We start from the raw sequence: 13,487 nt of genomic DNA, 5'->3' as shown, positions 1-13,487 counted from the left end.
ATAATGGTGTATATTAAATGACCGCATAATTTGGTGGTGTAACGGAAGCTTGCAGTAGGCCACCGTTATTGAAAAATGACAATTCATTTAAGAGGCGAGAAAATAAAACAAAGTAAGACTTCCAGGTAGCCTCTTAAAAAAATAAAATGTTTAATAACTTTCTATTAGAAATTAAACATTTATTTCAACATGAGTATGCTGTATAGACGGATATTTGAAGTGTAATGGCATTTTAATTATTATTTGTGTTGTGTATCAGTAGCTTTCCCGTCCACTGTATGGAAGACAATGAAATGCTCTGCTGATCCTTCACTGCTGCCTGCAACCACATCACTGTTGTATTTGTCACAGTAATCTGTATACCGGTATTATCTGGAAATTTACAGCTATACATTGACCAGGGATTTGTTACCAAACTTGCAACAGCAAGCAAAACATTCCTGTATAGTGGTCATGGTCCATGGAAAAGATCATGAAGTTTGATAATTCTGTGTTGCATTCCTTAAGATACCGTAGGCGTAGATAGTTTAACAATAGTTTTGTAAAATGACTGAAATATGTAGCCTTGCAATAATTAATTGTTTAAATTTAGGCTTGGCTGCAGGACGGTGTAGTGACAGTCTGAAAAAAACAGTCTCAAAGTTCTTAATAACATGGCTGTAAATGGAAAATACGCAAAAAATAATAATAGGTAGGTTGTGCACAATCAGTCTCCTTGCTGGTGCTGGACAATAGATAACAGTGTAAAAAAGTAGAGTAGTTAGAACGTGCACTTTGCTCACTGAACTCACTGAACTAGACTTACTGACAACGTTAGAGCCTTCTCATATACTGTAGTTATTGTTAGACCAAGAAGAACCTTCTGAAACTTCTGCCTATGTTAGAAATAAATGATCTGGTAGGCCAAACGTATATATAAAAAAAAAATTGCAATCTGATGTTAGTACATTGAGGCTTTTAGTATTGCTCATCATCTAGTGTAGGGGGTATTTATTTCCAATGGAGAAGATTATAGGCTTACCACAAGATTCCTAATTCTAGGTACATCAGGGGGGGGCTGCCTTTCAACTACAAGGTTGTTATATTCACATGCGTATGCTGTGCTAATTTGTGTTCTCACTGAGCTCAGGGGTTGACATGCAGTCACCAAGGTCTCAGAGCCAGGAACTTGCAAGACACGGGTCATGTTCTACTTTTTGTAAAAAAATATATATTTCCACCAAATAATGAATCAATGAATAGAAATCAAATATGAGAAAACAAAAAACACACAGACACAAAGGTAAACAGAAAAAGAGCTTGACATAACTACAACAATACAGAGCAGGAGACATGACTCACCATATAAATCAGATATATGACCTTATTTGTCGTAAATTGTCATTTTAAAATGTTTTTTTAATGTGCTTGTAGAACAAATTAATGTTAAATCGATAACGGCGACAGTCCAGTCGCGACAGTCACTTTGAAAAAATAGAATGAGTGCAACGGATTGCAAAAGGTTGCATGCCACAGTGTGCGGTAATGTATGAGAAGACCATTCAGGTGGTCCATGTTAGTGCTTATTGCTCTCCCTGAACCTGTGATGTGCTTTAGTAAAAACTAAATTTGGCCAAACAAGCTTGGCCCCTGATGTCTTTAATCGATAAAGCCAAGAAGTGTATTGAACCTTCTTTTCCTTTCCTTCACAGATAAGATTTGTGACCAAATAAGTGATGCTGTGCTTGATGCTCACCTCAAACAGGACCCGGATGCCAAAGTGGCATGTGGTAAGGATGTGGATTTAGAAGCAGAGTTTACTTTTTAACCACATGAAGTACAATGGTATTTTTTGTTCTTTTCTTCTGTAAAAAACAAACATACCCTGAGAAGATTATCCTGTTGAAATGTTGGTTTGTGACTGTATTTTAAATAAATTCATATTGCATTGTGGCTACAGCTGTGTAGCACTGTAGCTGTCCTTATTTATCAACTTTCATAATAACCACACTTCAAATATAGGGCTTATGCTCGCAGTTTTTGATCAACCTTGTTCACCATGAAAATAAATACATTAAACATATTTAGTGTACCGTAATTATAAAACGGCAGCTTTTGCAGAAATGTGACTGTAGATTCATTTAGCCTAAAGGGGAAGAAATAAGACACATTAAGCAGCACCGAAACATGGATTAAATAGGGTGGAACACGTATTATGCAGCTAAACTTAAGGACCTTTAAAACGGCCAGCGATGAATGCAGCCGCGAGTCCGCGACAACGGCAAAGCGTAAAAAAAAGTTGAGTGGTACTGGTGAGTCGAATGAACTATAGGCGCGTTTTATCGCTCCCCGTTTGCAAGGCCCTTTAGAAAGAACAGGAATGGGATGTGGTTTCACAACAGTTAAAGAGTCAGTTTTGTTCCGCTAATGCCAGGGAAGCCTGAAATTGATTCAATGTTATGATGGGTATTGTGTAGGAGGAGGGGGGGGGACTGTACCGTTTCCCCACTGTATTTTGCTAATGTGAATAATTTAATGAGTGCTTTAATGATAATGAAAGCTTTGATATATTCACTAACACCACTGATCACTTATACTAATTGTACTGTCAGAGGCATATGTAGGAGCCAATCTAGCTAGAATTAAACCTACTAAAGCACCTGCACCTAATGGATTAAGCAGGGATAGGCTGTTTAAATCATGTAGGTTGCAGCTTACTGTAGCAGTCTTTAACCAAATTGTTCCAGCTTTTATTGAATGAATGAACATTCTGTATCCAAAACCTGGAAACCCTCCAATCACATTCCTGTACCGAAACCCTGAGTTCAAGGATTTGGGGGGCCGGGAAGGGACGTGCAATGTACCTTGCAGATCAAATTCATTTGCACAATAAAGATTCTTATCCCACATTTGTTTTTAGTACTCTATCAACAATTTAAAGATGCATCAGTCGTTTTAACCTACAATACGTAAAGTTCAATCTCCACTCCACCTGTCTACCTATAATAAATATATTTTTTTTTCTTTACAGTGTGTTTACACACACACACACACACACACACACATTTTCCTAATAGTCACCTTCCTCTCCTCAGAGACTGTAGCTAAGACGGGGATGATCCTGCTGGCAGGAGAGGTCACCTCCCGGGCTAACGTTGACTACCAGAAGGTCGTTAGGGAGACGATCAAGCACATTGGCTACGATGACTCTTCCAAAGGTACTATATTATTATTATGGGTTCTTGGCTGCTTGGCAATGTGGCGAATGCAATGGCAAAAGCACATTCATGCAATTGACAGTGGGGAAACATTTAGCTGAAAATTGATCTCTCATCCTACAGGCTTTGATTATAAGACCTGTAATGTGCTGGTGGCTTTAGAGCAGCAGTCCCCTGATATTGCTCAGGGCGTCCACCTGGATCGCAAGGAGGAGGACGTGGGGGCTGGTGACCAGGTTTGAGGGGCCTTAGTTGGGCCTTATTTGCACGTTTTTGTCACAGAGTAAGAAAAGGGAAAATTAGTTTTCTTTTTCTTTTTGCTGGACCATAAGAGGCCAGCCTATTATAGTCAACATTTCCTTATGCTCTCTCTCTACCCATCCTTAAATTTAGCTGTCTAGGTAATTCCACAGACAAAGAACCAGGAAAATCCTAACTTTGGAATTGACGACAGAAAAGCATATACATTCACATTGAATTGTTTTTAAAACACATTTAGTACCGGAACTGCATCAAAATAAAGGCGCTGCTTGCGCCAGAGTAATCGCCAGAGTAGTGATCGCTTCTATTTTGAAAGCCATGAACCGGAAATACTTTCTTAAAAAAGTTGACTGACAAAGTGCCATCACAATCTCCGATCATCTTAATATATTTATATACGCTCCAAAAAGAGTTCATATTTTGCGGGAGAGACGGATGAGGAGCAGAAACGCAGCGCCAGCATATCGATCCATTAATCACCACGGAGAGCGCCCTGGATGAGGAGATACGAGTCATTCTTTCCGCCGCGCTAACATGGGAGTCAATGACAAGCTAATAGTTTCACAGAGCGTTAGCATACGGCAAGCGAAAAGCGAAATGCCAAAAAAAAAAAAAGTAATTATTCTGAATATTATTATCTCGCCCCGCGTCGTTTGGACGTCGCTAGGACGTCCACAGACGTCTAAGGCACCTCTCGGTTCCAATCCTTATGACGTTTCAGGACGTATTATGTACAAAATGTGTTAAGTGACTCAACTCCCAAGGTTACCAGTCCTGCTGCCATAAAAGAAAAGGAATTAGATCCTAATTAAGAAGAAAGGTTGGTTGGTTACCAGACTGCAGACGATGCAACAATAATATTCTCCATGACACAAAAAGGATAGTCACAACTAATACCTTATCCTTAATTTAAATTAAGCAGATCTGTAGTGTTGCTCCGGGGAGCAACACCGTCGTACAAAGTATGAATCCGCCTTCACGGTCCTTCCTATGGCTCATTAGCCCATTGGGCTGTGTATCTTGCACAGTTGCTCTACGAAAAACACACGCACTGTCTGCATGCTCACAACACCCCAACCCATGTACTGTACATATAATCAGGGATGAAAACAACTCTTCTGTGAATGATTTGTAAATCGCCAAGATCCAAAGAGCTTCTTTTTCTTTTTTTTTTTCAGAGGGCATGTGAGGGTGATGGGTGACAAATGATAACTAGAACGCAAGCACTAAATGTTTATGATAAAAATGTCATAGCAACGTTGAGTGGGAGCCCCTTTTGTCTCATTTACGCAGCTGCTATTTTTTACACACTCCTCTCTCCCTGTACACGCATTTTGAGAACAGTGTCCATTCTTTGTGGATGGCAAAATCACCGAAGAAAGTTAGCTTTTTTCCACAATATTTCCCAGTTCCAAAAGAGAGGCATATAGGTATTGCCCACAAATAATGTTGCAATTCACAATGCAGTGACTACACGCATGTCACATAGCTGGTGAGAAACGAGGTAGAACACTGAAGTAATGTTACTGTAAATGAGAATATATTTTAGCTTGTAGATGTGCTTTTGTCCACGGAATTTACAAAAAACCTTATGATATGCCAATTCTTATAGTATCTAGGGTCTGGCTTAATTAGTCTGAATACAGTTTGTGACTCGTCGTATTGCATATCTGTGAAAGGGTCTGATGTTTGGCTATGCCACTGATGAGACTGAGGAGTGCATGCCTCTTACCATCGTCCTGGCTCATAAGCTGAATGCCAAGATGGCGGAACTACGGCGTAATGGAACACTGCCATGGCTCCGACCAGACTCCAAAACTCAGGTATTGTTTACTCGGAACTCTAAACACTCGCTTCTGCTAAATATTGTACATAAACATGGATCATTTAGCCATTAAAATGTTTCGTTTTTTGAGGTTATGGTTCTATGTTGGATTGTTTGGTTTGTTGAATGGTTTGTGAAATGTAGTCCGAATTGTTCAAATCAGCCAGTTATAGTGCCACCATGAGACGTATGTTCACGAAACATTTCATTTTTTTTACTACTGCATATTTTGTCCAAACATGAGCCGTATCTGTCCCATATCCCATTCCCACTGCCTATGACTAGCTTCTACAGTTTTCCCGATTGCTGGTAAACTTTGCACACACAACCTCCATCCTAATTCTTTCAAATATCCTCATGGGGGTGCTAAAACAGCCCTTTGCACGCACATCCTCATCAAGCCAAGGAAGAACCTCCATGCAACCTTTTTCAAAGCTCCTCAGTCCTCCAGTGGTGCTAAAACAGCCCACTTTTTGGCCTATAACTCTTGAACCGTAGTTAAATTCCAAGTAGCCTCGGAAACTCAGACGTTTTTATTTCCAGGGAGGAAAAAAAAGTCTGGGTCCAAGTCCACTTCAATTTGGCATAGAGTAGCACAAACGTTGATCACTCTCTGCTGATTTCTGATCGTCTGCACCTTTGTTAAATTGACACACACACACACACTCTCTGTCGCTCTAATGAATTAGTCTCATGTCCAGCAGCTGCGCACAGTTTCTCCCGGCGGATCCTGCCGGGAGCTGCCTATGCCATAGAAACTAGAAAGCATAGGTGAGTTCCAGGCTAAATTCCAAGTGGCTATGAACAAAGTTTGCAGGCCCTGTGTAGGCATCCCGGCCTGGCGGGAGCTGTGCTCAGAAGATCACACTTCTCTATAGTTGTGTAAATCATTGTTTTGCCATCTGCCCCAACTGCACTACATTCCGTGAAATGTATCTCTAGTTCACAAACCCACATCACTTGCTCTGTTGTCTCTCAGGTGACCGTTCAGTACAAACAGGACCGTGGTGCCATGGTGCCAATGCGGGTGCACACCATCGTGGTGTCTGTGCAGCACGACGAGTTTATATGCCTGGATGAAATGCGCAAGTCCCTGAAGGAACAAGTGGTGAAGGCTGTGGTTCCCAGCGTGTACCTCGACGATGACACCATTTACCACCTGCAACCGAGTGGCCGTTTTGTCATTGGAGGCCCACAGGTTAGAACTGGGCCAGTATATGTCGACTACATAAGGGCAAGAAGGTCCATGTTTTCTTCTCACTCTTCATTGTCCCTACAGTGGGAAGGGACATTAAAGCCAATTATCTTATATTAGGCTCATGGTCTTCAGGCAGAGGCTTTGGACCACTCTGCTACACAAAGACATATAACATCTGATCTTATCACGGTAATTTAAGTTGCCCATTGCCCAAAGCTATCGGGTATGTCAGTGTTTTGAGTTCTTGTCCTGAAGTACATTCCAGTGTGAAACGGCCTGTACGCATATTCAAATCCTCAGCTTATGGCCCCTAGGAGTTTTAAAGTTGTCGGCGAGTCATCGCATCATATTTCACACTAGTAAAAAAAAAAATCGACTTTCATTATATCTGTGTGGCTTTCACACTAAACGATTGGTCGCCGGCGACTAGGCATCACACACTGCAAGAGTTCACCAAGATGCGATCCAGACCTGATATAGGCTACGTCATTTGTTTTTTTATTCCAATTCATTTTGACATCTCACGCACGTGCAGGATCCCGTGATACAAGCACTAGAACGACACAGGACGCCCCTCTCTCTCTCTCTCTCTCTCTCTCTCTCTCCGTACATGCCACACACAGGAATAGCCAGGCTACACAGGGCCAAATGTTTGTGATAGCTGTATCCTACGTGGGCTGCAGCGATACAGGACGTTAAATCTTGAGTTTCATGAAATAACTCTTTGTCTCTCCGCACACACGCACGCACACACACACACACACCGCACGAGGTCCAAAAGTTTGCTCCGATGCGGTTTTATCAACATTATTCAAGTGAAATGGTTTTATTTAACAGCAACATTGGGCTAATATACAGTAATATAGCTACCATGTACGACACAGCACAGGGATTTACCCTGGTTATATATTATCATCTGATCGTCTATCCATACAGTCGACACGACAGACAGACAGTGTCAGCGAGCACAGCTGTCCTGTGCTCTCATTGGCTGTAATGCAGGACTTCTCGGGACGCGGTCGTAACCCATTTCATACTGTCCAGTCGGCGACGGAGCCAAATATCAAACCTGCTAGATATTCAGAATCGGTCGGGAATGGCGTCGGTGAGCACTTTTATCGGCGCTGGATCTTCTCGCAGAGCCTTTCACACACGGCAAGCAAAACCTCGGCGATCAAAGCCCGATCTTGCGTCAGATCGGGAGTTTTGTCGGCGAGCGCCAAAAATGGTCCCCGACAGCATGCTCGGAGCAAATGTCGTGGGCCATTAGGATAAAACATGGCAATCATTTGTGCTCCCCCCCCCCCCCCCCCCCCCTTGCAGGGTGATGCTGGTCTGACTGGCCGTAAGATCATTGTGGATACCTATGGGGGGTGGGGGGCCCATGGGGGAGGAGCTTTCTCTGGCAAGGACTACACGAAGGTGGACCGCTCTGCTGCCTACGCTGCCCGCTGGGTGGCCAAGTCTCTGGTGAAGGCTGGGCTCTGTCGGCGCGTTCTGGTCCAGGTCAGGAGGGTCTTTGAGTAAGCCTCTTGTTTTCATCTTTGACTTTTTCTTCTCGTGTGCCCGCTCGGCTAATTCTATCCTTTTTCTTTTGTGTGTGTGTGAATAAACTCCTTTTAGGTGGCATATGCCATTGGTGTTGCCCATCCACTCTCCATCTCTATCTTCCACTACGGGACCTCACAGATGAGTGAGAGGGAGCTGCTAGACATTGTGAAGAAGAACTTTGACCTCCGCCCTGGCGTCATTGTCAGGTAACCTATCGTTGTTGTTCTTTTTGCCGCAATAGTCTACTTGCCAGAATGTGAACCAGGACATGTTAAGTACACCAACGTTTTATGTTAGAAATGTTTAGTATAGGTCCCCAGCATGTAGTCAGTAATCAATAGCAATGATTTATATGAGATATTTATTACCCCTAATTCTAACAACAAATATCACCTTTTAGGCCAGGCCATCCTATGCTTTTAGAAGCGTCTTGTAACGTCGCATTTACGTTAATTCCGTCTGTGTGTCTTAGGGAACTGGATCTGAAGAAGCCCATCTACCAGCGCACAGCAGCATACGGTCACTTTGGCCGAGAGGCCTTTCCCTGGGAGATGCCCAAGAAGCTCAAATACTGAACCCAACATCCAGGTGTCTCTGTAGGCGTACTGCAGAGAAACCGGCATGCCTAGTAGGAGAGTATGTTCCTCTGTATGTTTGTCTGTATTCTCCCCCCGTGCCTCTCATATAGAGATATGTCCACACTCCTGCCCTTGCCCCACCACCAGTACTGCCCTCATCCTTTAAGAGAAAGCAACAGGTAAATTCAGAGGATGAATTCCACACATGCGCAAATGTACTTTGAATATACAACAACTAAAGGGCACACAATTAGTAAGTTACATAAAGTTGTATACAAGGTAGTTTGTAGGCTTTAAACTTCCTAACATTACTGAGTTATATGGTAAACGGTATTTTCAAATGCCTGACCAGAGACATTCTGTTGCTGTCTTTTAATGGTTTGCACACTTGTCTTAAATGCGCTCCGCTGTCAAGTGTCACTCATTGACTTTCTTGTGTCAAAGATGCCTTGCTATCAAAGAAATGTCAAAGATGCCTTGCCATCAAAGAAATGTCAGCTCTGTCCCCACAACCCTGATCCCATCTTCACCTTTGTGGCACAAACATGGCATCCTTATTTTGGATGTGATTATAGGCAAAATCTTTAAAAAAAATCAGATATTCAAGCTCACAATTTTGTAGATTTTCACTATTCCTCAAAGTGTATTGGCCTTAAGTGGTTCAGCAAACTCTTTACAAGGAAAATATAACGTCAAGTCATTTAGAAATTGTGCTATCCCTCCAGACCAAGTTTTCTGACGTGTTACAGAGAAGTCGGAAGCTGCTAATGATCTTGTTTCTGCTGGGTTGCACAATCCTATCATTCTTACCTTCTACTGGTTATTTATTTTGTTAAGATTCAGCGCGAATGTACCGGATGTACTTTAATTTGTCGTACACTTCTGACCAAGGTAAAGGCAAGGCACTTCCCCTCCTAGAACAGTGACAGGGGTGGTTATACCAACAGAAACTCATGCCTAATTTATACCTGGATGCACAAAGGTGTTATCCATTGAAAGTAACTGATTTCCAAGCTAGCAACAGTATAAATCAGTCTTCAGTCTCAGTCGCTCCTAGGCAGGGGCTGCCTTTACCCTATGACAATTTCACTTGAAAACACAATATGAAGGTTTTTTTCTTTTTAAGTTTGGCACCCTTTTGGGACCCTATTGGTAATGGGTGAGGAACGACATCTTGAGAACCTCTGAGTCAGTCAATTTCTTCAAGTTAAGACCACTTCAAGTGAAGATTTTATATTTATAATAACAAAATGATCAATCAAGGAAAATATTAATATAAAGTTATTTTTAAAGGGAAGAACTTTCGAGGTGGCCTGGGAAAACAGATGAATCTGCCAGTGCAAAAAAATAAAACAATGTGTGCCCTCTGCAGATTTTGTCTGGCCACGCGAGGCTAAGGTTGGCAGCCATCTGCCTTGACCAGTTCAGTTGGGAGAGACTCGGACTCACCAATAACAACTATAATAACAGTCTGCAGGCATAGTCCGTGTAAAGTTGCCAAAGTCAGTTGGAACGATTTGACTTCCGTTCTGTCCACCCTTCACTCTGATGGCAAAAAAGCCCTTCTAATCTCTTTCACAAACTGCTCACGAAGACCTTGAAAAAATAATGTGAAGAGTGTACAGTTTTCACATTTTGTTCTTCTGAACATAATCTGATATATTGGGAGCATTTGTCTGCTTATTTATGTATTCCACTGTTCTGGGAAACAACTTGAAATGCTCTACGACCTACGTTATAAACGGTCAATTCTGTGACTCAGCAGCTGGCGTAAGAGATGAGTTTGGGACAAAATCATTGACCTTTATTTCCATGTACCCCGGCCCTTCACTTAACCGCATTAACCGGGTATCCTTATTTTGAGCAACATTTTCAAATGTACTGAAAAAAATCGCGCCCGTGTGAAGTGAGGGGCACTCTTATCATCGTACATCATCATGACGTAACATGTCGATTTGCGTAAATTCTCCATTCATTGTCATTGGGACAAAAATAGTTTATCACACCGCATTGTGATGCAGTGTGAGCTTGTAGACCGGCAAATGTTTAGTCATTTATTGTACTGTAAGTTTATACACCTTGTGGTTGAGCTGGATAAGAATGAATGAGAGTCGGGGGTGGACACATGGATGTATGGAATTAGGTTGCCATGGAAATGTGTGAATTCAGTATTTCAAACATTCACATCAAATCATTTTAGTTATAGCACATTGTTTTCCCTGTATGCCTTCTAAAAACATGACGTCACGTCAAGGTGGGATCATTTGCCCATTCATGTGGAATACATAATAGGTGGAGAAGTGGTCCAACTGGGTCTATTTCAGTTGTTCTCAAAGTGGAGTCCAGGGACCCTCAGCGTTCCTTGAGGGGGGACCAAACGGACCCTTAAGCTGCATTCAGACTTGGATGGTTAAAGCGGCGCGATTACATACAAAGTCAACGCAAAGACGATAGTTGCGCGAACAGGAGCGGCACGACCTGGCACAACACATACGGGACGAACCGCGTAGAATATACATATTCAAGTCTGAATGCACCTTTTATAGTTCTGTAACTCAGTGTTACGGGTGAGAACAAAACACAGCATGGCTTCCCCAGGAATCTGAATCTCTGACATATCGGTGATGTCAGTCTTGCTCCGAATGTGGAGGAATGGTGGATCTGAGATGAATTCACATAATGTGAAAGCTATTAGATTATAGCTATTATAACTATATAGATTTGGCACCGATCGATGTAGCGTTTTGCAGTCTCTGCCGGACTGACTCGAGGAAGCAAAGATGTGGGGGACAAGTAGACAGCTGAACCCCTTGTTGCCTCTGACTCCCATTAAAATGTCTACTGAGAAACCTTTTCTTGTGATTTTCTGATTTGCCCCTTATCATCGTAGATGTATAAGAAAGGCTAGATGAGTCACCTGCTCTGCTGGCCAATGGAGTGTGACGTCGCTAAGTGGCGGCCATCTTACTTAGATTACTGGCCAATCACACGCTCATGCGGAAGCATGAGCGTGTGATTGGCCAGTAATCACTTGACTGGCAGCGTGAAGCGTAAATTATTCCGCCCCTCTTTCAACACGCATCGCTCCAACGAACCGCAGCGGCCAATGAGGCATCTATTTTTCTTTTTTCTTTTATATATGTCTATGCTTGGCATCACCTTGTGGTTCCTGGAGTGTTGTACAGAAACTTCAGGTCACTGCCACAAGGTGGAGCTGAAAGCATGCCCCCAGACTAAAAATGTAATGACAATCTGATCTGATGACTAGACTTCCCAAAGTGTGTGCACCCCCGCCCCCTTTCAATCCTAACCGCCCACCACCACTCAATATTTGAATCCTCCCACTTGCTCACACATGAAAGCAAAGTTTGTCTGGTGTTGTACAGAGAAACCAGCCTGTTTACGTGCTCTCATGTGGACCTTTTGAGGAGAAAATGGTTTTGTTTTCTTCCATTTTTGGAAGTGCTTTTCTGTCAGGATAGTGAAGTAAAAGTGCCTTTTCCAATGTGCTGCCCTTACCCTGTCCCTTGCCTTCACATTCCCATTTCGTTGCTCTCGGGCTGAAACCTTGTATCTCCATAGTTCAACTTTTTGGTTGTTTTTTGTGAATTCATGCCCCACTTTGTCTTACTACAATCTACAGTATCACACAAGTAGCAAACATCTATGGCGATCTATAAGCTCACAATGCGATGTGTTGTGATTGTTTTGCCATTTAAAAAAAGAAAAGAAAGCTGTTCAGTCTGACTTTGGGTTGTATAAATATTGAACATAATGACGACTATTAACATTGGAACACATTTTTTCCATTTTATGAGAAGTTTTGGACATAAATGTTTTCTATCCGACAGTGACGATTTCCACACTTCTGCACCTGTTGTAATGTCTCCAGTAGCTGTGTTACTTCTGAGCACCATGTCCACATCTCAACATGTTTTTAACTTGAATTGCTGCCCTGCCTGGTCAGTATTTGAATAAACATGATACACCCAAGGTTGCATATTGTCCCTTTTTCAAATCTCATCTCTGTGGCATCTCACATTCTGTATGGCGTCCACCAAGATATCTTTGCTATCCTTCAAAAGAGTGCATTTTATTGCATACAATTCCTAGCAGTCTCTACAGTAAGAGAGCTGGGGAGAGACATGCAGCAAAGGTCGTCGGAATCGTCTGAAGCTTGAGCTTATAGTTCCAACATATAAAGGAATCGTTCCGTTTGTAATTAAAACATGATGTACCGCTTATAGCCAAAGGCATTACCAAAAGATTTGGAAATCTTTTGGTAATGCATAATCAATTTTCAACATGGCAGCAATGACAGTAATTTTTCAAAATGGCCACCAGCAACAACTGATATAATATGATATTGCAGACATCAGACAAAAATAATAATAATACTCTTAGAAATATATTTAATGTTGACATTGTAATGAGAACGTATTGCTTATTTTACTGTCCAAAGACATGGGCCAAGTTATTGTGGAACATCTTGCACAATAACTTGTGCAAGATGTCTTATAATTAGCATAGAAGACTCCAATGTAGGTCGGAGGTCCACTACATTTCTGGTGTGAAATGGCATGAGCGGCGGACCCCACAAAAAGACCACCCCCGAAAATCGGCGGGCGCTATGCGTGGGCCGTGCACACACACGTGCCCTTTTCTTGGGTTTGGGCCTCTGCCCCTCCCTCAAGTGTTCTCTGCACGGCCCTGAACGTTTTAATTTCTATTAGAAGCTTCCTTCTAAGCTTCGGCCTGCCTAGATTAGAATAGTCCCCACTCCTTTTGGGGTGTTTTTTTTTGTCACATATGTACTACTGTATACATATAGACAGTATATATGCACATAGGTGAAATTTGTCCTCTGCATTTACCCA

General features: G+C 42.2%; 1 protein-coding gene across 2 annotated transcripts in view; it reads left to right on the top strand.

Annotated features, from left to right (window-relative positions):
* Positions 1 to 12,595, top strand: part of mat2aa (methionine adenosyltransferase 2Aa) — a gene marked incomplete at its 3' end in the record, with an annotated part of 13,660 nt that extends 1,065 nt beyond the window's left edge. Inside the window, exons 2-9 of one of the 2 annotated variants that reach the window (XM_080756013.1) lie at positions 1,692 to 1,769; positions 3,075 to 3,197; positions 3,321 to 3,433; positions 5,138 to 5,281; positions 6,263 to 6,481; positions 7,805 to 7,987; positions 8,105 to 8,238; positions 8,505 to 12,595. In XM_080756013.1, coding sequence (XP_080612139.1) covers positions 1,692 to 1,769; positions 3,075 to 3,197; positions 3,321 to 3,433; positions 5,138 to 5,281; positions 6,263 to 6,481; positions 7,805 to 7,987; positions 8,105 to 8,238; positions 8,505 to 8,607 — 1,097 coding nt within the window. Of the gene's footprint in view, positions 1 to 1,691; positions 1,770 to 3,074; positions 3,198 to 3,320; positions 3,434 to 5,137; positions 5,282 to 6,262; positions 6,482 to 7,804; positions 7,988 to 8,104; positions 8,243 to 8,504 lie in introns of those variants that run through there. The other variant, XM_080756014.1, reaches the window with a different exon arrangement.
* Positions 12,596 to 13,487: the final 892 nt, after the last annotated feature.

Source organism: Protomyctophum bolini (assembly GCF_963924005.1).
Source record: "Protomyctophum bolini genome assembly, chromosome: 22".
NCBI classification, from domain to species: domain Eukaryota; kingdom Metazoa; phylum Chordata; class Actinopteri; order Myctophiformes; family Myctophidae; genus Protomyctophum; species Protomyctophum bolini.
This window is presented reverse-complemented; position numbering and strand designations above follow the sequence as displayed.